Raw genomic sequence first — 20,472 nt, 5'->3', positions numbered from 1 at the left:
TTTCCCCCCTAATTGTATGGTTTGTAAAGCCTTTATGTACTTTCACCATTTCAATACCACAGATAAGTGTGGCAGCCAAAAATAATATCATGACCTTCCAAATCTAAAATATGTTGATTCTTCAATAGCAACCATTCCTTCAACCAGCACAGACAAGATGTTTCATAATATCATATCCAGCAGGGAGAAACCTCCTCTATCTTTCAGTTCTATCAGTATTTTATATTTTATTCTCATTTTTTCTCCTTGCCAGATATATGTAGAAATATTTTTTGCCAGTTGTTGAAGCAATCTGCCTCACAGATCATCAGCATTTCCAAACTTCTTCAAATACTTTTTATCCTGATCTCTTATTCTATTTGTCAATCTTCCCATTTCTATATATTCTATTAATTAATCTGCCATTCCTCCTTTGTTGGCATCCTTCTTCCATACTGTAGTTGGTATATATAAAAAGAGATCTGTGATCCCTAGATATACCTTCATCTATTATACCTAAAATAAAAGCTTCTGGGGTTTTAACAAAGGTCCTCTTAAACATTTTTTTCAGCTCATTAAATATCATTTCTCAGAAGTTCTTAACCGTTTTGCATGGCGACCACATATGATGAAAAGTAACTACTTTGCCCTTACATTTCCAGCAGGTATCTGATTCAGTCTTGTGGATTTTAGCTAATTTACTCGGTGTCAGATACCACCTATATATCATTTTCATAAAATTCTCCTTCAGTGTGCAACACGCTGTAAATCTAAAATCTTTTTCCACATTTCTCCCAAGCTCTCATCTCCATATTATGACCTATATCTCTTGCTCATCCATTATTATAATCTTATCCAAATAATCAAACTTTGTGGTTGTTTAGTTGTTTGGTCGTGTCCGACTCTTCATGACCCCCTGGACCAGAGCACGCCAGGCCCTCCTGTCTTCCACTGCCCCCCGCAGTTTGGTCAAACTCATGCTGGTAGCTTCGAGAACACTGTCCCACCATCTCGTCCTCTGTCGTCCTCTTCTCCTTGTGCCCTCCATCTTTCCCAGCATCAGGGTCTTTTCCATGGATTCTTCTCTTCTCATGAGGTGGCCAAAGTCTTAGAGCCTCAGCTTCACGATACTACTTCTTAAAAAGCTGTTTTTTTCCTCATTTGGTGCAAAGACTCTCACCAAGAACATTTTTTCTCCTTCAACAATTACCTATATCCTGATAATTCTTCCTTGGTCATCTTTAAATAATTGTTATGGGTTCAAACCATGTTCTATATGCATTACCACACTTCTCTTTTTAGTTTTTCTGAGGTTATAAACTCTTCAACAAATATTTTGTTTACTAATAATCCGCTGTGTCGACTTGCAACATGTGTCTCCTGCACTAAGAGATAATTTTCTGGGATTATTTCCTTTCCTAAAAATGTGGTACATAGGAGAGGAGAGATTGTTGGAGGTGTTGAAAAAAATAAAGTACTGATTGGTCTTGCTGTGTGTTAAGTTCCCTTGTTCTGTTCCTTGAAATCCTAACAATATTCTCTTTCTCTCCTACTTTAAACCAGGTGATGGAGAAGGCAATCAGAATTTTGAGGGGCCATCTGTAAAGTACTACAGTGTGAGTGAACACCTCAGCACACATCTACAAACTAACGCAGGGGAGAAACCCTTTAAATGTATGGAGTGTGGAAAGAGTTTCAGTGAAAGAGGAAAACTTAGCGTACATCAACGAATTCACACCGGGGAGAAACCATTTAGATGTATGGAGTGTGGGAAGAGCTTCAGTCAGTGTTCACACCTTACTATACATCAACGAACTCACACTGGAGAGAAACCATTTAAATGTATGGAGTGTGGAAAGAGCTTCAGTGAGAGTGGAAAACTTACTGTACATCAACGAACTCACACAGGGGAGAAACCTTTTAAATGTATGGAGTGTGGGAAGAGCTTCAGTGTAAGTGGAAAGCTTACTATACATCAACGAACTCACACAGGAGAGAAACCCTTTAAATGTATGGAGTGTGGGAAGAGCTTCAGTCAGTGTTCACAGCTTACTATACATCAACGAACTCACACAGGAGAGAAACCATTTAGATGCGTGGAGTGTGGAAAGAGCTTCAGTGTAAGTGGAAAACTTACTGAACATCAACAAACCCACACAGGGGAGAAACAATTTATATGTATGGAGTGTGGAAAGTGCTTCAGTTGCAGTGGGAGCCTTACTGTACACCAACTAACTCACAAAGGGGAGAAACCATTTAAATGTATGGTGTGTGGAAGGTTCCTCAGTAGTAGGGGAGCACTTAAAAAACATCACTTAACTCACACAACAGATAAACCATTTAAATGTATGGAGTGTGGAAAGAGCTTCAGTGAAAGTTCACAATTTGCCATACATCTACGAACTCACACAGGGGAGAAACCCTTTAAATGTTTGGAATGTGGAAAGAGCTTCAGTACAAGTTCACAGCTTACAATACATCAGCGAACTCACACAGGGGAGAAACCTTTTAAATGTATGGAATGTGGAAAGCGCTTTATTGAAAGTGGAAAACTTACTGTACACCAACGAATTCACACAGGGGAGAAACCATTTAGATGTGTGGTGTGTGGAAAGAGCCTCAGTAGTAGTGGAGCACTTACAAAACATCAACTAATTCATGCAGGTGAGAAACCATTTAAATGTATGGAATGTGGAAAGCGTTTCAGTGAAAGTTCACAACTGATCATACATCTTCGAATTCACTCGGGAGATAAACCCTTTAAATGTATGGAGTGTGGAAAGAGCTTCAGTCGGAAAGGAGTCCTTATTGTACATCAACGAACTCATATGGGGGAAAAACCATATAAATGTGTGGAGTGTGAGAAGAGCTTCAGTTGTTGTGAAAATCTTAATTTACATCAACGAACTCACACGGGGGAGAAACCCTTCAAATGCATACATTGTGGAAACAGCTTCAGTAATAGTGGAAACCTTACAAGACATCAACGAACTCACACAGGAGAGAAACCCTTTAAATGTATGGAGTGTGGAAAGTGCTTCAGTAATAGTGGAGCACTTACAAAACATCAACTAACTCATACAGGGGAGAAACCATTTAAATGTATGGAGTGTGGAAAGAGCTTCAGTGAAAGGGGGAAGCTTACTGTACATCTACGAATTCACACAGGGGAGAGACCCTTTAAATGTATGGAGTGTGGAAAGAGTTTCAGTGAAAGTGGGAAACTTACTGTGCATCAACGAACTCACACAGGGGAGAAACCATTCAGATGTCTGGTATGTGGAAAGTGCTTCAGTCGGAATGGAATCCTTACTGTACATCAACAAACTCATGTACGGGAGAAATCATTTAAATGCATGGAGTGTGAAAAGAGCTTCACTAAAGGTTCACAACTGATCATACACCTACGCACTCACACAGGGGAGAAACCCTTTAAATGTTTGGAGTGTGAAAAGAGTTTCACTTGTAGAGGAAGCCTTACTGTACATCAACGAACACACAGAGGGGAGAAACCATATAAATGTTTGGAGTGTGGAAAGAGTTTCAGCCGAAGTGGGCATTTTAGAATCCATCAGCGAACTCACACAGGGGAGAAACCATTTAAATGTATGGAGTGTGGGAAGAGCTTCATTGAGAGTGGAGCTCTTACAAGACATCAACGAACTCACACAGGGGAGAAACCATTTAAATGTATGGAATGTGGGAAGAGTTTCAGAGAAAGGGGCAAACTTACAGTACATCAACAAATTCACACAGGGGAGAAACCATTTAAATGTATGGAGTGTGAGATGTGCTTCAATGAGAGTGGAGCACTTACAAAACATCAAGAAGCTCACAGAGGAGAAACCATGTAAATTGAAGGAGTGTGGACTGTGCTTCTGTTGAGGTCATCTACATACTCTCACAGGGGGAAACCCATTTAGATGTTTAGAGTGTGTCTAGTGTTTTCTTTGTTCTTCACATCAACAAACTTATATCAATTGCTAATGCATGGAGTGTTGTTGGTGTTCTGGTTTTTTTATGGAAAGTTGTAGACACATGTATTAAAGTAATGAAGGTAGCTTCTCCCAGTAGTAAGTATAATGAAAGATATGATGTACTCTTAGGGATGTGCAAAGTGTGAATCTGGAGTGCTGTTGGTGAGTGATGACTGGGCAATAATAGGCCCTTTAGCAGCAAACAAATTTAGTCCTCATTTTGTACTGGAAAATCCTCTTCCAGAACAGGGTGCATTTTCTAATTTGTGAATCCTTTCCTGATTGGCAACATTCACTGCCTAGGACCTGTTACAGAAATGTCAGTGATTTTGTATTAACTTTTAAACAAGGGAAGGCCAATTCTGTTCCAATAGCAGCAGTCACCACATAGTCATTCCTCCCTCTTTTGTATGTGTGAAAAACCTCTTCATATACAAAACTCAGACAAATTTTGGCTGTTCTGTCCTGGTTGCTCTGCAGTTCATAAGCCTGGACTTTTATTGTCTTCAAGGCTGACTGCGTATGAATCAATATCATAGAATCATAGATTCTATGAGACCACAAGGGCCATCGAGTCCAACCCCCTGCCAAGCAGGAAACACCATCAGAGCACTCCTGTCATATGGTTGTCAAGCCTCTGCTTAAAGACCTCCAAAGAAGGAGACTCCAACACACTCCTTGGCAGCAAATTCCACTGTTGAACAGCTCTTACTGTCAGGAAGTTCTTCCTAATGTTTAGGTGGAATCTTCTTTCTTGTAGTTTGGAGCCATTGCTCCGTGTCCGCTTCTCTGGAGCAGCAGAAAACAACCTTTCTCCCTCCTCTATGTGACATCCTTTTATATATTTGAACATGGCTATCATATCACCCCTTAACCTCCTCTTCTCCAGGCTAAACATGCCCAGCTCCCTTAGCCGTTCCTCATAAGGCATCGTTTCCAGGCCTTTGACCATTTTGGTTGCCCTCCTCTGGACACGTTCCAGTTTGTCAGTGTCCTTCTTGAACTGTGGTGCCCAGAACTGGACCCAGTACTCCAGGTGAGGTCTGACCAGAGCAGAATACAGTGGCACTATTACCTCCCTTGATCTAGATGCTATACTCCTATTGATGCAGCCCAGAATTGCATTGGCTGACTTGACCCAACAACCCTTTTCCCTCACACACGCAAACGAAACTCACTGCAGCCAACAAGGCAACCAATCATGGCCTGGGCCACCCCACCTCTCTCACCGCCAATGAAAACTTAAAAATGAATGAAAAGAGACCCTAGCCATGTGATGCTGACACAAAAACCTTGCACATATGCTGTGTAAAACAACCAATGTTTACTACCCCCTCTCCACCTCTTTCTTCTGCCCTAACTTTATTAATGTCTCACATCGCGTGGAATATAATATATAAATCTTTATTGTGTTCCAAAGACCACATAGATTCAGAATAAAATACAGATTCATACAGACAACCCCCTGGGAGAGGAAGACCGAGACGATATTTGTTCAGTCTTGAGTATGATGATCTTTGATACTTATGACTACGAAAAAAACTTTGCCACGGCCACTGTGATATCATTAGACTTGTCATCCAGAAGTTATTTAGTACAGTAGGCTTCAGATTTACCTGGGCGATTTGCCAGTAGAGGTTTAATCAATAGATCTCTAGCTTGCTCATATTGTCCGCAATGCAGTAGGATATGCCTCATACAATCGATGTCCTGAGAGCATACACAGAGCCTATTCTGATAAGGGATGCCTCTCAGTCTGCCATTTAGCACTTCTGATGGAAATACATTTAATCTGGCTTTGGTAAAAAGACGCCGATAAGTTGGTACAGACAGATTTTTAAGATATGCAGGTATCTGAAAATTGTACCTGTGATGAATTCCTACTGCTATTGGGCTACAGATAACATGAGGTTGAGATCGGAGATCACTATGTGATATGTCCCAGAGCCTTTGCCTCAGAGATTCAAGGGCGGTATCGTATCCCAGATCGTACAAGAGTGAAGGTGGCATTCCAATCGAAGTGGCTTTTCTGACCATAGTTTTCACCCATGAGCTGATAAACTCCTCTTTGTGTTGAAGTAACCCCTTCCCTAGGCCAAAGACTGAGATCTTAAGCCAGTATCTCAGGGCAGCCCACCATGCTTTTGTTGAGAAAGGGCATTCACCTGTCTCTAAAAATAGAATTGCATTTGGAACCTGTAAAAGGGACTGGTGAAACATTGCCTGGAGCCCATCAAACATGGAGAACGAGCCATTGAACCAGACGTTTGGGCGTAGACAGATTTTGCATTAAATACCCTAATGGCTGGTGGAACATAATGGCCTCCCCTTGTATAAAAGAATTGAATTATAGCTAGTTTGCTTACCTCCACCTTTAGATAGGCGGTCTGCCAATGGTGTTTCCAGGACTTAGAATGATGGAATAGAAGCCCTAGGTACCGGAAGTATTTGGTCTGCTCTAGTTTGTGATCATCCAGTACCCATTACTCGGGAGAATCTTTTTTCAAACACCAGGACTTTTGATTTTTCATAATTAATGGATAACCCATTACCAGAGCAGTAGTCTGAGAATTTCCTTAGTTGGTAGTTCAGGTCAGGTCTGGATCGGGAGAGGATGGCCGCGTCATCCACATACAGCAAGAGAGGAGTGTTTCTTGTTCCTATTTTTGGAAGATGGCCATCAGGATCCATCGAGTATAACTGATCTGTAGAAAGGACTTTATGAAATGAAAACAGAGGTGGTGTATGTACTTTTGTAACCCAATAAAATCTTTAATAAAATTCAAAATTCAAAAAACGACGTCAGTATCTGAGATAGGCTAGATCAGTTCTGGCCTCTTATTGAGGGGAGACCCAACTCAGATGAGCCGCCAGAATCCCTGGAGGAAGCCCCAAAATCTGCCTTCTAGTTCTGATTTCACACTAATTCCCCTGACCTCAGCCCCTGAAAAGCATTTGGGCAATGATCTTTGGCACATAAATCTTAATGTCTGGATTGATTAACTGCCCTTCAAATGGAAAATACCTGTATAGATGCCCAGTCGAGTAGGCAGGTAAGAATTTGACTGAATTCAGATGTATTCAAGTATTGTTGTAGGTAAAGGCTCAAAAGGTTTATCTACAAAACCTCAATGAATTACCGTATTTTTCGCTCTATGTGAGTCTTATAGAGCAAAAAATGCGGTAGGTTCCAAAATTTGAATTAATTCCCTTCAATAAGAGGCCAAACCCAAAGATTTCCAACTATTTTCATAATGTTCCTTTTTAAAAAATCTTTTTCATAATGTTGCATTTTTAAAATCCTTTTCATAATGTACCACTTTCTCTCTCACTGTTGCAGTTATAAAAGAGAAATGGCCTCATCTGATCAGGCAAACTGAACTGGTCAGGTTAATTTGGTCAGTTCTTTTTTCTTGGAGTTACAGTCCCTATCAAAACGACTCCATGTGTTTATGTTAGCTATTTTTGAGTTATTTAGAGTGATGTAGCAGTTTCACCCTCAAACCTCAGTGATGAAGTAGACTCCACATACAAGACTTGAAGATTAACATTTACTTCTCAGGGCGATATAATAATAATAATAATAATAATAATAATAATAATAATAATAATTATTATTTTATTTGTACCCTGCCCATCTTGCTGGGTTTCCCCAGCCACTCTTGGCGGCTTCCACAAAGACCAAAACTACACTAATACAACAACTGAGCAATTTGTATTATTCATATATATATTCAGCCCAAAGCAATGTGTTTCTTTCCCTTGAGCCCAAGAGAGGGTTTAGTCTTTTCTATTTTCGAAAACAGTGTATTTCGTAGCAATGCATTAATCCAGAGGTTTTCAGGCTTTTTGAGTCCTGGCTCCCTTGACCAATTTCCTTCTTTCTGTGGCTCCCCTGTGGGGCTGAGGAGCCCAGTTATGTCCCCCCTTGCCTGCAGAGCTGGTAGCCTCTCACCCCTTTTCGAACACCCTTGTGCAGTGTTCCCTCAGCCTCCTCTCTCCTCTCCTTGGGAATCCTCTGGGCAGCTGCTGCTGTATTCTCTGGGCTGCCCCGGCCCCCAAAAGAGGTGCCTCCTCACACTGCCCCACAGGGGCCTGGGAAGAAGATGCTCCCAGTCTTAGTGGCCCAACAGAGACTGGCCAAAGGTGAACGTGAGGGCAGCGTCTTACCTTGGGAGGCAGCAGCAGGTCCTGCTGGGCCTGCATGGTGGAAAGGCTCCCCTTCAGCACCGGGCACACAGCTCCCAGCAAGCCTTGTACACAGCAAGCACAAGAAAGGCAGGATGGTGCCTGCCTGTCTCCCACTTGTCTGTCCATTCCCAGCCTCAAGGACTGGTGGATTGGCTGGATGAGCTACCTTGACTGCTTGCTTGCTTACTCTGAGGACGCCTCAGCTCCTGGTACCCAGCACCCCCTGGCCAGCCCAAGAAGCACCATTCACCAACATTGCTTCCAACCAGGGCTGTTGCAACAAACAGCCTTTGGGAGGCAGAGATGCAAGAGGAGGGAGGGAAGGAAAGAAGACTAGAGGCCAGTGTTGCCTGCAGCACCCCTGAGCATCATTCAAGGCACCCCAGGGTGCCACGGCACGCTGGTTGAAAACCACTGCTTTAGGGAACCCCCTGATTTTAACATTTGGGCCTCTGTGGTTTGCAAAATCTCTCTTCAGTGGGAACAATCTCTTCAAGGAGCCTCTGGAGAAGGTTCTGGTGGAGACAAGGGACTAACAGAAGGCTTTCCAGAGTGCCAGGAAGGATGGCAAGAAGGGAAAACCAGTGTTCCTTTCACTCCTCCTGATACTCCTCCAGCCACAGGACATCAAATTACTTTCTCTCCTGCTGGGACAAACCAAACCCGCACACCAGCTGGTAGTGGCTTAACGTCCAGATTAAACAAAGGCCCCCCAAAGGGAAGGAGCTCTCCCTTAACTACCAATAAGAGGCAGACTATACCACTTTGCCCAGGTGTGGGCAGAGAGGACCCTGGATAGATGGGTCAACTGAATGATCTCTTGGGATTCCTCCTTAAAGGTTTCAAGGAAGCCAAGGGAGATGTTTGTGGGTACGCCCCCCCCATCCAAGATAGCAGACAAACACAAGGCTGCCATGAAGCCAATAGGACACCTGAGAAGCATAAAGGCAATTGTGTTAGGATCATTCTACTCTCGTGTAGGACCCTGGCAGAGACACATGCCCAACTGGCATGTTCTCTCCCTCCTGGTTGATCGTTTGGGAGCTTCAAAAGCTTTCTTCTGCCCAAACATCACAGCAACTGATGCCAACAGACACCAGCACACTCTGGGATCCGCAGAGTCTTTGCAGTTTGCGTAACAGACCTCAGCAACTCAGCATTTTGGCTAATCGACTTTATTTACATATAAAATACTCTGAGCATTCTGACTTAGCTCCTTCCTCTTTCTCATCAGACAGCAAAGAGAAAGAACGAAGGACAATAGTCCCACTTTACGGAACACAGTGACACAAACATCCTGTCTCCGTCACTTTCCACTCTGTGGAATGAAAACATACACCATCATGTGATAGACAACAATCCCATGACTGCAGGCACAGGGAATGAATCTCCAACAAATTGAGCTCATCTCACACAAGGAACAGGGTTGGTTCTGTTATCACCATGTTGAGCACTGCTTTCCTTTTGGGTGATGACACAGGCAAAGTAGGTGTTGAGCAGTTCCGCCTTCTCTGTATCACCCAATAGCATTTCTTCATTTTTTTCCAGAGGTCAGTCATATTATTATTACTATTATTATCATTAATCTCTTGCGAGCCTGAGCTCATTCTGAGCTTTGGCCTGCCAGACCTCGTGTATACTTTTCTTTCACGATTTCCCTTTTCTTCCATTTCTTATATGCACCCTTCTTAAATCTTAGCTCATTTATAAACACGGTGCAAGCTTGCTGAGTGGGTGCCCAGAAGGTGGCAACATCGATAGCCCATCTCTCCTTTAAAAAGAGTAATTTTGATATGCATCCACATATTGCCTGGCTTTTGGTATGGACTCAGTCTAACCCTTATGTTTCCCTCCCCTTATGGTTTTGATCTATGGGCCACTATTAAAATGAGGCTGCATTTTAAGTTGCATTTTAACCTGTATTTTAAATTGGTCCCCTGTCCCCATTATGTTTTTACTGTAATTTTACTGGTGTTAGCCACCCTGAGCCCGGCTCTGGCTGGGGAGGGTGGGGTATAAATAAAATTTGTTGTTGTTGATGATGATGATGACTGGTTATCTCCACAATTGCCAGAAGGGATTTTCTCTCTTAGATCAAAGTATATTTGATTTGTTGGATCGCTATATATATGTGTGTGAAAAGAAAGCAATATTAAGGCTACTGATAGAGCTGCTTTAATCTCAGCATCCTTTGCTGTGCCTTCTTAGTGCCCAAAAAGCTGGTACTCAAGATTGTTTCAGTAACAGGACAAACTGAAGCGCTGGTCAGATTGTGACACTTTAGAATAATATAGGGTTGCCGCTGCCGCTGCCGCTGCCGCCCCTTGTCTTTGAGCACCCTGCCTCAATGACAAGTGCCTTCCAGAGGGACCATTCGCCCACAGAGCTTGCAGCCAGGGCTGCGGCAACAAACAGCTGTGCAAGCCATTGGGAGGCAGAGATGCGAGACGGCATCAGAGGAAGGAAGGAAGGAAGGAAGGAAGGAAGGAAGGAAGGAAGGAAGGGAGGGAGGGAGGGAGGGAGGGAGGGAGGGAGAGAGGGGACAGAGGCCAGTGTTGCCCGTGGCACTCCTGAAGATCCTTCAAGGCACACTGGTTGAAAACCACTACCCTAAGGAGTCTGGCCAAGCCTTCTCCCCCGACAAACTCCAACTTTCTACACAGGAAAGAGATTGCCTCTACAGGCTCCCAAATGAAAGATTCTCCCACCTCCTGTCTCTGCCCTCAGATGGTGCTTTTCTAGCTGGTTGGGGCAAAATGAAGAGTAATAATAATAATAATAAATTATTTCTTTATTTCATAAAATTCCTACACTGCTTGATTGTAAAAAGAAGCAGCAGCACAACTGCTTCAAAGCGGAACATGAAAAAAAGATAAAATTATAAAATTGTCAATAAGAAAAATTAACAAAAACAATGTGAAAATTTCCAGAAGTTTATATGGCAATAGACTGAAAGCAGGTCAAAACCTGCATTAGCTTCCTAAGCATCTGGGTGGGCTTGTCTAAACAAGCTGAACAGTCACTGAAAAGAGCACAGTGTATCATAAAACAATTCCAGGCACCACAAGATGGTTGTTTCTGCACTCTGGTTTATTCTGTTCTGGTTCTTCCATGTCTAGTAAAGACTTCAGTTGCTAATGAAGTGCTGTTCACACTGAACAAATCTAGACTGTGTCTCCATCTTCGGAATCTTTTGCGTGAAGTAAGTTTGCTGCTCATATTTCATTCACTTAAGAGTTAGTTATCTGGTGTGAGTTCTCAGATGCAAAGTCAGGCCACCAATCCCACTGAAACTCATTCCACATTCCACATGTTTTCATGGTATCTCCTTGGCGTGGGGTATTTATTGTAAGGTAAGGACACCCCCAATACAGAAGTGCTTTCCACAATCTAGACATTCATTCAGTTTCTCCCATGTGGGTTCTTCGTTGGACAATAAGTGCACTCCTACAACTGAAACTCTTTCCACACTCCACACATGTATGCAGTTACTCCCCTGCGTGGGTTTTTTGAGGTACTGTACAGGGAGATGGTGATAGAGACTGAAGCTCTTCCCCCATACCATACATTTAAAGAGTCTTTCGCCTGTAAGGGTTCTTCGATGTGCAGTGGATTCTTTGATGTAAAGTAAGGTGGTGATTTAGACTGAAACTCTTTGCACACACCAAACAATGAAATGGTTTCTCCCCTGTGTGGGTTCTTCGATGCGCAATAAGGTTTCCGTTCTGGCTGAAGCTCTTTCCACACTCCATACATTTAAATGGTTTCTCCCTGGTGTGAGTTCTTTGATGCAAAGTAAGGTTTCCACTCTGGCTGAAGCTCTTTCCACACACCACACATTTAAATGATTTATCTGCTGTGTGGGTTCTTTGATGTGCAGTAAGGCTTCCGCTCTGGCTGAAGCTCTTTCCACATGCCATACATTTAAATGGTTTCTCCCCAGTGTGAATTCTTTGATGTGCAGTAAGGTTTCCACTCTGACTGAAGCTCTTTCCACACTCCATGCATTTAAATGGCTTCTCCCCGGTGTGGGTTTTTTGATGTAAAGTAAGGACACTCCCAATACGGAAGCGCTTTCCACAATCTATGCATTCATATGGTTTCTCCCCTGTGTGGATTCGTTGATGTTCTGTAAGGGCACTCCTACAAGTGAAACTCTTTCCGCACTCCATGCATTGATGCAGTTTCTCCCCTGTTTGGGTTTTTTGAGGTACAGTGAGATGGTGATGGAGACTGAAGCTCTTTCCACACACCATAGTTTTTAATGGCTTCTCCCCTGTGTGGGTTTTTTGATGTGCAATAAGGCTTCCACTCTGGCTGAAGCTCTTTCCACATTCTACACACTTAAATGGTTTTTCTCCTGTATGGGTTCTTTGATGTAAAGTAAGATGGTGATTGAGACTGAAACTCTTTCTGCACACCATACATTTAAATGGTTTCTCCCCTGTATGGGTTCTTTGGTGTGCAATAAGGTTTCCACTCTGGCTGAAGCTCTTTCCACAGTCCATGCATTTGAATGGTTTCTCCCCTCTGTGGGTTTTTGTATGCTTGACAAGGTTACCAGCACTACTGAGGCTCTTTCCACATTCCGTGCATTGAAACGCTTTCTCCCCTGTTTGGGTTCCTTGATGTAAACTAATGCTTCCACTCTGACTGAAGCTCTTTCCACACTCCACACTGCTACTTCCTGTTAATTCTTCCTGTGGATTCAGTGATACACGGACATCAGTGTCCTGAGTAGTAAGGGATTTGGTTTTCCAGTTCTTCAACACATTTCCTACAAGCTTTTCAGGTGATCGTTGATTTACAAAGGTCTCTTTCTGTGCTTCATGCCCCACATTTTCTACAGACACCACAGATGGCTCACCATAATTCTTACTCTTCTGCCCATTACCTGTTTTGAGGCAGAAAAAGAAAGTGCAATTCAAATTACAACTCAGAAGCAGAGACTCCCATCATGGATTGAGCCCTGTTCTCCACTTCTCTGAGTTTACCATTTTCAAGAATGTCCCCCTCCCTCCTTCCCTGCCCAGCTGAATCTGAAGTCAGCTTCTGAAGATGCTTCTGAATATGAATTGTATTGTTGTCTCAAGACAACAATACAAGTCCCTTCCTGCTCCTCCTCAAACTTGCTGAGCTGTGTCTGCTCATCTCTCCCCTTCCTCAGAGCCCCATCCAACTGGACCTTATCCTTCAACCCAAATGACAAAATACAAAATAGCCAGACACTCCTAGTGCTACTACTGCCATGGCTCTCTTCCCAAAAGCAGGGAAAGGCAAGATCTTAATTCTCCTGCTGAGGGATAGCAGAGGGGACACGTGGACCCAACAGAATCCCCCTGGTGCCGTGAAGAGGATCTCAGCTCAGTGCCACTACAGAGGATATTTTAATTTGGGGTGCATCTCAGCACCTGGAAGGGAAACCTCAGCCTGGAGGTCGTCTCTGCTCTTTAGAAGAAGACCCTGTGTGGGCAACATTATGCGGCTTGAGAGTGGCTTGCCTGTACACTGTGGGGCCAGAGGCATTTACAATGAATGTAAATGCGACCTTTGGACAGGAGCAGAGCTTCCACATACCCTTCTCTGTCCTCCATCCAGGCTGGCAAGAAGCCCCATCATATTTCAAGGAAACAACCCAGCCAGACCAAAAACACTCAAGGAAGCAGGTCAGGGTATGGGGAGAAGAGAGTACCAAGGGCCAGCTGGAGAGGTTTGAAGGCTGCATTTGTCCATCTGGTCCATTTAATCCAAGAGCCCCACAGGGGCCAACTAAATACTGACAGGAAGCCCAGAAGCAGGACTTATCCTCCTTGGCCCAGTATACCTGAAAGAGCATCTCCACCCCCATCGTTCAGCCCAGACACTGAGGTCCAGCGCCGAGGACCTTCTGGCAGTTCCCTCCCTGCGAGAAGTGAGGGTACAGGGAATGAGGCAGAGGGCCTTCTGGGTGGTGGCGCCCGCCCTGTGGAACGCCCTCCCATCAGATGTCAAGGAGATAAACTACTACCTGACTTTTAGGAGAAATCTGAAGGCAGATCTGTTTTGGGAAGTTTATAATGTTTGATGTTTTATTGTGTTTACTATTCTGTTGGGAGCCACCCCAGAGTGGCTGGGGAAACCCAGCCAGATGGGCAGGGCATAAATTATTTATTTATTGATATTGATATTAATATTACTGGAGCAAAAATGGCCCCACGACACAACTAAGCGCATACCTGCTGAAGTCTCCCCTTCTTTGGGGTCCTGGAGGAATAGATCTTGTTGTTCTTCCCAACAGGAACTGAGATCTGATTCTGCCAAGGAAAGAGTTAATATTAGCTACTTTTGGCCACAAAACCTCCAGCCCTTTCAAACCAATCTGTATTTTTGACCACAAAGGCAAAGAGGAGGAATTGCCATATCCAGATCCTATAAAGACATGCAATATGCACAGGAGTACTGTTACAAGGTGTGTGTGTGTGTGTGTGTGTGTGTGTGTGTGTGTGTGTGTGAGAATATATGGATGCTGCTTCGGAGAGCAAAGCTGCAAATATTGTACTAGCAGTCCAGAGGCAAAAAAAATGTGCCCTTACCCAGAGAGGCCACCATCTCATAATTCTCCTCCATGACTTCCTTGTGCAGAGCTCTTTGGCCAGGATCCAGCAGAGCCCACTCCTCCTCCGTGAAAAACACAGCCACCTCCTCAAAGGTCAAGAGGGCTTGGATGGTCACCAGATTCTGGAAGAAGAAAACTTTTTAAAGGTCCCTTCCCTACTTGACACACAAGCAAGTGTAAACTGGGCCACTTCTGGGACTCTCTCACCAGTTGCCACAAAGCAGAGAGCAGCTCTTTGATGTGAACAATGGAGAAATAGATTTATTTAGGGTCGGAGACATTTACACAGATGCCAGAGCAGACCTATGACTGGCGAACAAATATTAAGCAAAGCTAGACAACATCTGGAACTGGCTAAATGTGCCTCAAATTACACATTTTCTAACAAACCAAACAGTTACTGCACATGCCTCTAAACCCTAGACCAGGGGTAGGCAAACTAAGGCCCGGGGGCAGGATGTGGCCCTATGACGAGAACCCGCTCGCCATCTGTAAATAATCAGTCTCACGCCAAGATGGGTTGAAGAAGTCTGGCCGCAGCTCTCTCTAGAAGCTGCTGGAGCACAGCCTTTATTGTGTATTCACGAAAAGATACAAATTCAAGGAGAGAGCTTTGCCTCAGTCAGCAGATAAAAGACAATACAATGCATTAGTCTCATATTCTCACACCAGACCACGTATTTGATCATGCTATGCTACGTGAACCAATCATCGGATGGCATGAGCTGTCCACGCTCCAAGCAATGCTTTCTGCTATGAAATCATCCTTGCAATAATGAACTTTTGCCCATGCTCTTATGGACAAATGACCATATTCCCACAGCCCTATCGCCTTCTTAATCCGGCCCGTGGACGGTCCGGGAATCAGCGTGTTTTTACAGGAGTAGAATGTGCCCTTTTATTTAAAATGCATCTCTGGGCTATTTGTGGGGCATTTTCCCCCCTTCAAAATAGAGAGTTGTGTTTATATGTTTGTTATGTTCAACATTTTGAAAAAAACAAAAACTTATACAATACATATATATTTAAGGGGAGGGGGGGAGAGAAGCAGGGACCAGTCCAGGGACTACAAGGGAGAGACAGGGAACAGGAAGAATGTCAAACTTTACATAGAAGCTTTAGAAAACCATGTTTTGGTCTTTAGGGGACGTTTAGCCTGGGTTTGCCCAGTCACTCAGCTTTGTGAGGTTTTAGGATCATATCCAAAATCTCTTAATGAGGTTTCATGGAAAATCTGCCTCTCTAGGAAGCGGGGGGGGGGGGGGGGGGGTTGGCAGGCGATTCCTCCTCCCCTCCCTGCAAACATAAATTCCCTTGCTCCCCCCCCAAAAAAGCTCTATTTCCCCATTTGCTTTGTGAGAAGGTCCCAGGTCCAATCCCTGGCAGAGGCAAGGAAAGAGACCCCCCCTCCCAAAAAACTCATCATGTGAATGAAGGTTGCACAGTGTTACATTCTCCCCCCTTAACCCCATGGGAGACAAGATCCCTCATTATTACACCTGTTTACAAAGGGGGGCAGGGCTACGTCTGAGGGTGCCCCCCCCCCGTTATAACAGCCCCTCAGAGCAGCCTGGTGTCGTTAGGCCCGTTTTGCTAGAGGGGTTTTGAGCAGTAGCATACGACAGCCCTCAAGGGTAGTTCAGTGTCATTATCATGGATAGCTTTTTTCTTTTTAAGGCCGGGTGCTGGAAGTTGGGCTATGCTATTAGGGGAGGGGGCGTAGCTCCAAGGCAGAGCAGGTGCTTTGCATGCAGAAGGAGGTGCCCCGTTCAATTCTACGATTCCTGAGGGCCAGCCTTACCATTGGGCAGCCTCAGGTGGTTTCCTCGGAGGGCAGGATCCAGGGAAGAAGCAGACTGGAGGCGAAGCCTGTCTCTCCCCTGCAGAGGAGCAGCAGCAGCAGCCGGGGCGGAAGAAGATGAATGACCAAGACTTCAATGGGCTTCAATGGGCTTCCAGCTTCCGGCTCCCCTGATTGGCTCGACGCCGCCTCTCGCTTCTCTTCTGATTGGTTCTCTTTTTCCCGCGCCTCCATTCATTCTGCAGCGGCAACGCGAAGTGGCTTTTCGCTTTGCAGAGAGACGCGGGTATTATGATGCTTAAAACAACAACAACAACAACAACAACAACAACAACAACAACAACAACAACAACCACCGGACTTACTCAGAAGTAAGCCCAGCTGCTTGTAATTGTGGCGGGGACCAGAGAGGTAGCGCGTCCTAGCTTTATATAGGCTTTTTAGAAGCAGCGCGTTTTAAGTCAGCCCAGGTGATTGCGATGCTATTTCGCTTCCAGGTAAAAGTGCACGAGCGTAAAAGCCTGACTTGGGCTGCAGATCTCGCCGCTGGTCCCAATGAAGGGAGAATTACTTGCACTTCTTGGCATTCTTCTGGTTAGGGATACCCTTTCCCAAGATTATTTTATTCCAAATAATAACGTATTGCAAACTGTGTCAGAAATATTTCATTTTGTTTTAGTTGAGATCCCTGCATTGCAGGGGGTCGGACTAGATGACACTTGGGGCCCCTTCCGGTTCTATGGTTCTAATTCCTTCAGTTAATTGGGGCGGGGGAGGGGCAGTTTCCCAACGAAGCCCCAAGAGGAGGGCAAGGGGCAGCTCGTCACGTCCGGTTCCCATCCGACCACAGGCTGCTCTGCAGCTGTACGTAGCTCTATGGTTAGGCAGTCTCCAGGCGGGTTGGGGGGGGGCGTCAGCGGATGGGAAATCAGGAAGGGGAGGGCTGATTGCCAGAGAGGACGAAGAGCAGGTATAGGCAAACTCGGCCCTTCAGATGTTTTTTGGGACTACAACTCCCATCATCCCTAGCTAACAGGACCAGTGGTCAGGGATGATGGGAGTTGTAGTCCCAAAAATATCTGAAGAGCCTATGCCTGACAAAGAGGTAAAGATGCGGAGTGGTGGAAGGGCAAATATATAAAACTGCAAAATCAAGGCAGGTGTCAGTCAACACTGATGGCATTCTCCCATGACTGCCAGTAATGTTTTGGCCTAATGTTGCCTGCTGTTTTGTTCCTTCTGCTTCCAGAATTTCATGTGCTTAAATTTAGCAAGCACTAGTAAAAAACAGGGCATCCCCATGCCGAAAATGGATGGGGGCGAAATGGGGTGGGGGCAGAACGGGAGAATCCCCAATGAGTCCATGGGGCTAGCTGGGGGGGGGAGTAGGGAAAGGCAGCTGCCCACCCCTAAATCAATAAAAGTACATAGCTAATCGAGGTTATGCCCCCCCCCCCAAAGGCCTGTCTCCATAAACAACCCACCCCACAAAAATCCTGCCTCGCCCCATGCCACTGATGTGCCTCCCAGTGGCCCTGAATGTAAGTGGGGATTTCTGCCCCCATTATCCCACAGTGGAGCTGCAGAAAGACTGTTCTTGGTCAAGGGAGCCATGGACTCAGAAGATTGAAAACCACCGGCATAAACAAACAAACAAACAAACAAACAAACAAACTGCAAAGCTCTTTTACGTGGTATCAGCCCACCCACCTGCACCTCTCCCCCTGCCTTTTCTCTGCTTTTGGGGGTGGATTCTACCACCACCCCCTATTTCAGAAAAGATGGGGTGTGCATGGGGTGCTTTTAAGCAAAATGAGCATTGTTCTGGAAGAGAAGCGAGAGAAGGTGATATAAGTAACAGAAAAACAACTGCTCTTTTTCACTTATGGGGTACCCAAGAACCCGTGTAGAGTCCTTTTGTAGGTTCTCTATCAGTGGGAGAAAATAACAGAGGCCAACCAGAGAATATTGAGAAGCAAAGCAGCTAGTAAGCCTCATCTTTATTAACTGTTGCAACAGGGTGCTCACAACCCCACACAGGAGGCAGGAGGGATCCTGAACTATTCTATGGCGCACAAGCCCTTATATAAACCACTTATAAATGCCATCTCCAACTCCTCGAAAGATTCCATCAACGGTGTCTCCGAAAATTTTTACACATCGCTTGGGAAGAAAGGCGAACTAATACCAGTGTACTGGAAGAAGCAAAGATCACCAGTGTTGAAGCAATGATTCTTCAACATCAACTTCATTGGACTGGTCATGTTGTGCGGATGCCTGATGATCCTCTTCCAAAGCAACTATTCTATTCCAAACTTAAAAATGGAAAGCGTAATGCTGGTGGTCCACAAAAGAGGTTTACAGACTGTCTCAAAGCAAATCTTTAAGGTGTCATGGGCTTTGAAGACACTCGAACTCAGGATGCAAGGGAGAAACGTGTTGCACGCTTGGCAAATCCATACCATGATCAACTCCCGCCCTGAAACCAATGTCCCCACTGTGGAATGACATGTGGATCCAGAATTGGCCTCTACAGTCACTTCCGGGCTCATTGTTAAAACCGTGTTTATGGAAGGCAATCTTACTCGGCTATGAGGGATCGCCAAAGAAGAAGATAGACATTTGAAATTGCCCGCCCTGGAGCCCAAGACACCCCCCCCAATACAACATACATACATCAGAGAAGGGGTGGCCTACAGCAGAAATCTGAGTGTGTTGTTTTTCTCCTGTCTGCCAGGATATTGGATCACTGATTGCATTACCTGGGCCATTTGGCAACTCTTTTGTGATGTTAACTACTTAATTCCTGAATCCAGCTCACAGGCTCACCCTATTAATACACAGACAGGATTTGTGAATAAAGAGACAGTGGGGAGGCTTTTCCATTTCCTTCCTCTTTGCAGAGAAACATTTGAGGTGCCTGAAAGAGTCAAAATGACTTTAGGACTGTTTTCCTGTACTTTTCCAGACATGTGGTTTATATATTTATGTTTGTGTTTGCCTTGTACAGTTATGAACATTTTATATATGTAAGACATTAAAATTCCTATAGCACCCCTTTTTATTTCTTTGTTTTTATTATTCAAATGTTCTCCATTTTGTGTGTGTGTGTGTGTGTGGTTGAACATGGAGCCAGGCCTGTTGGCCCTCATAATAACTTCGCTTTATTCGTATCCGTGGGTCTCTCTTCGGAGTCAAATTCTGCTGGGGGATTCCTCTAGCCTTTGCGGGGCCCTGGCACGCGGCACAGTGATTTTCAGTCACCTTAAACCCTCAGAGTTTAAAATAGACAGTTAACTGAAAGACGGGATGTCCCCCTTGTTTGAGTCTGTGATGGACAGCCGAGCCAGGCCAGTCAGGGTGCGCAGTCTCTCAGAAATACCACCATGGGGCTGGAGCCTCGCTCTGATTGGCTCGCAAGACAGCAAGGGGCGGAGCCAGCCCTTTTGGAGGGAAAATAAAAGGAGCCATTTCTGAGGGAGTTTCCTGAGAGGGAGAAAGGGCGGATTGGGAGAGGGATGGACTGAGGGCGGAAGGTGAGGAGAATCTCCGCTGGGAGAGGAGTCAGGCGGGAATTCAACGGGAGAAGCTATGGGGAGGCGGGCGAAAGCGGAGTGTCCTTCCAGTGAGGAGGGGAAAGGGGACCCGCCCCCCAAGCCAGGCACCAGGGCTGAGGGGATCCGCTGGGTCCGCGAGGCTGACTGGAAATCCCTCCGGAGTGGCTGAGAGGGAGGAAAAGGCCCCTCGCTCACGAACCCCCCCAGGTCTGACTCGGGGGTGGAAGCAGGGCTGCCTCCCAAGGACTGAACGGGGACAAAACTCAGGGAAGGAGCAGAAACCCAGGGGAAGATTTGGCCCCCGTTTCTAGAAAGCGGAACATCCGCCTCAATTATTAATATTATTAATATTTTATTTATCCCCCACCCATC

General features: G+C 45.0%; 2 protein-coding genes across 11 annotated transcripts in view; one reads left to right on the top strand and one right to left on the bottom strand.

Annotated features, from left to right (window-relative positions):
* The window catches only part of LOC307206705 (uncharacterized protein), an 83,316-nt gene extending 79,272 nt beyond the window's left edge, over positions 1 to 4,044 (top strand). For all 10 annotated transcript variants that reach the window (XM_079960062.1, XM_079960064.1, XM_079960058.1 and 7 more), the window contains one exon: positions 1,543 to 4,044. In XM_079960062.1, the coding sequence (XP_079816188.1) occupies positions 1,543 to 3,833 (2,291 nt within the window). In that variant the 3' untranslated portion in view covers positions 3,834 to 4,044. The remainder of the gene's footprint in view (positions 1 to 1,542) is intronic.
* A 6,876-nt stretch (positions 4,045 to 10,920) lies between these two features.
* On the bottom strand, positions 10,921 to 16,688 carry LOC307208644 (uncharacterized protein). Its single transcript, XM_079963469.1, has 4 exons — positions 16,544 to 16,688; positions 14,720 to 14,864; positions 14,363 to 14,440; positions 10,921 to 13,041 (listed from the first exon to the last, which is right to left on the bottom strand). The coding sequence occupies exons 1-4, from the start codon at positions 16,544 to 16,546 to the stop codon at positions 11,717 to 11,719; spliced, it is 1,551 nt and encodes a 516-aa protein (XP_079819595.1). The 5' UTR covers positions 16,547 to 16,688; the 3' UTR covers positions 10,921 to 11,716.
* Between the last annotated feature and the right edge of the window lie 3,784 nt (positions 16,689 to 20,472).

This window comes from Podarcis cretensis, assembly GCF_951804945.1.
Source record: "Podarcis cretensis genome assembly, chromosome: 2".
Classification (NCBI taxonomy): domain Eukaryota; kingdom Metazoa; phylum Chordata; class Lepidosauria; order Squamata; family Lacertidae; genus Podarcis; species Podarcis cretensis.
The sequence above is the reverse complement of the archived record's forward strand: the minus strand, read 5'-3'. Positions and strand labels throughout refer to the sequence as shown.

Excerpts from the sequence above, each read along its gene's own strand:
- LOC307208644 (XM_079963469.1), bottom strand. Across the intron at positions 14,441-14,719 it reads TGAGATGGTGGCCTCTCTGG|AATCAGATCTCAGTTCCTGT; the intron begins GTAAGGGCACAT and ends TTTCCTTGGCAG. Across the intron at positions 13,042-14,362 it reads AGAAGGGGAGACTTCAGCAG|GTAATGGGCAGAAGAGTAAG; the intron begins GTATGCGCTTAG and ends GCCTCAAAACAG.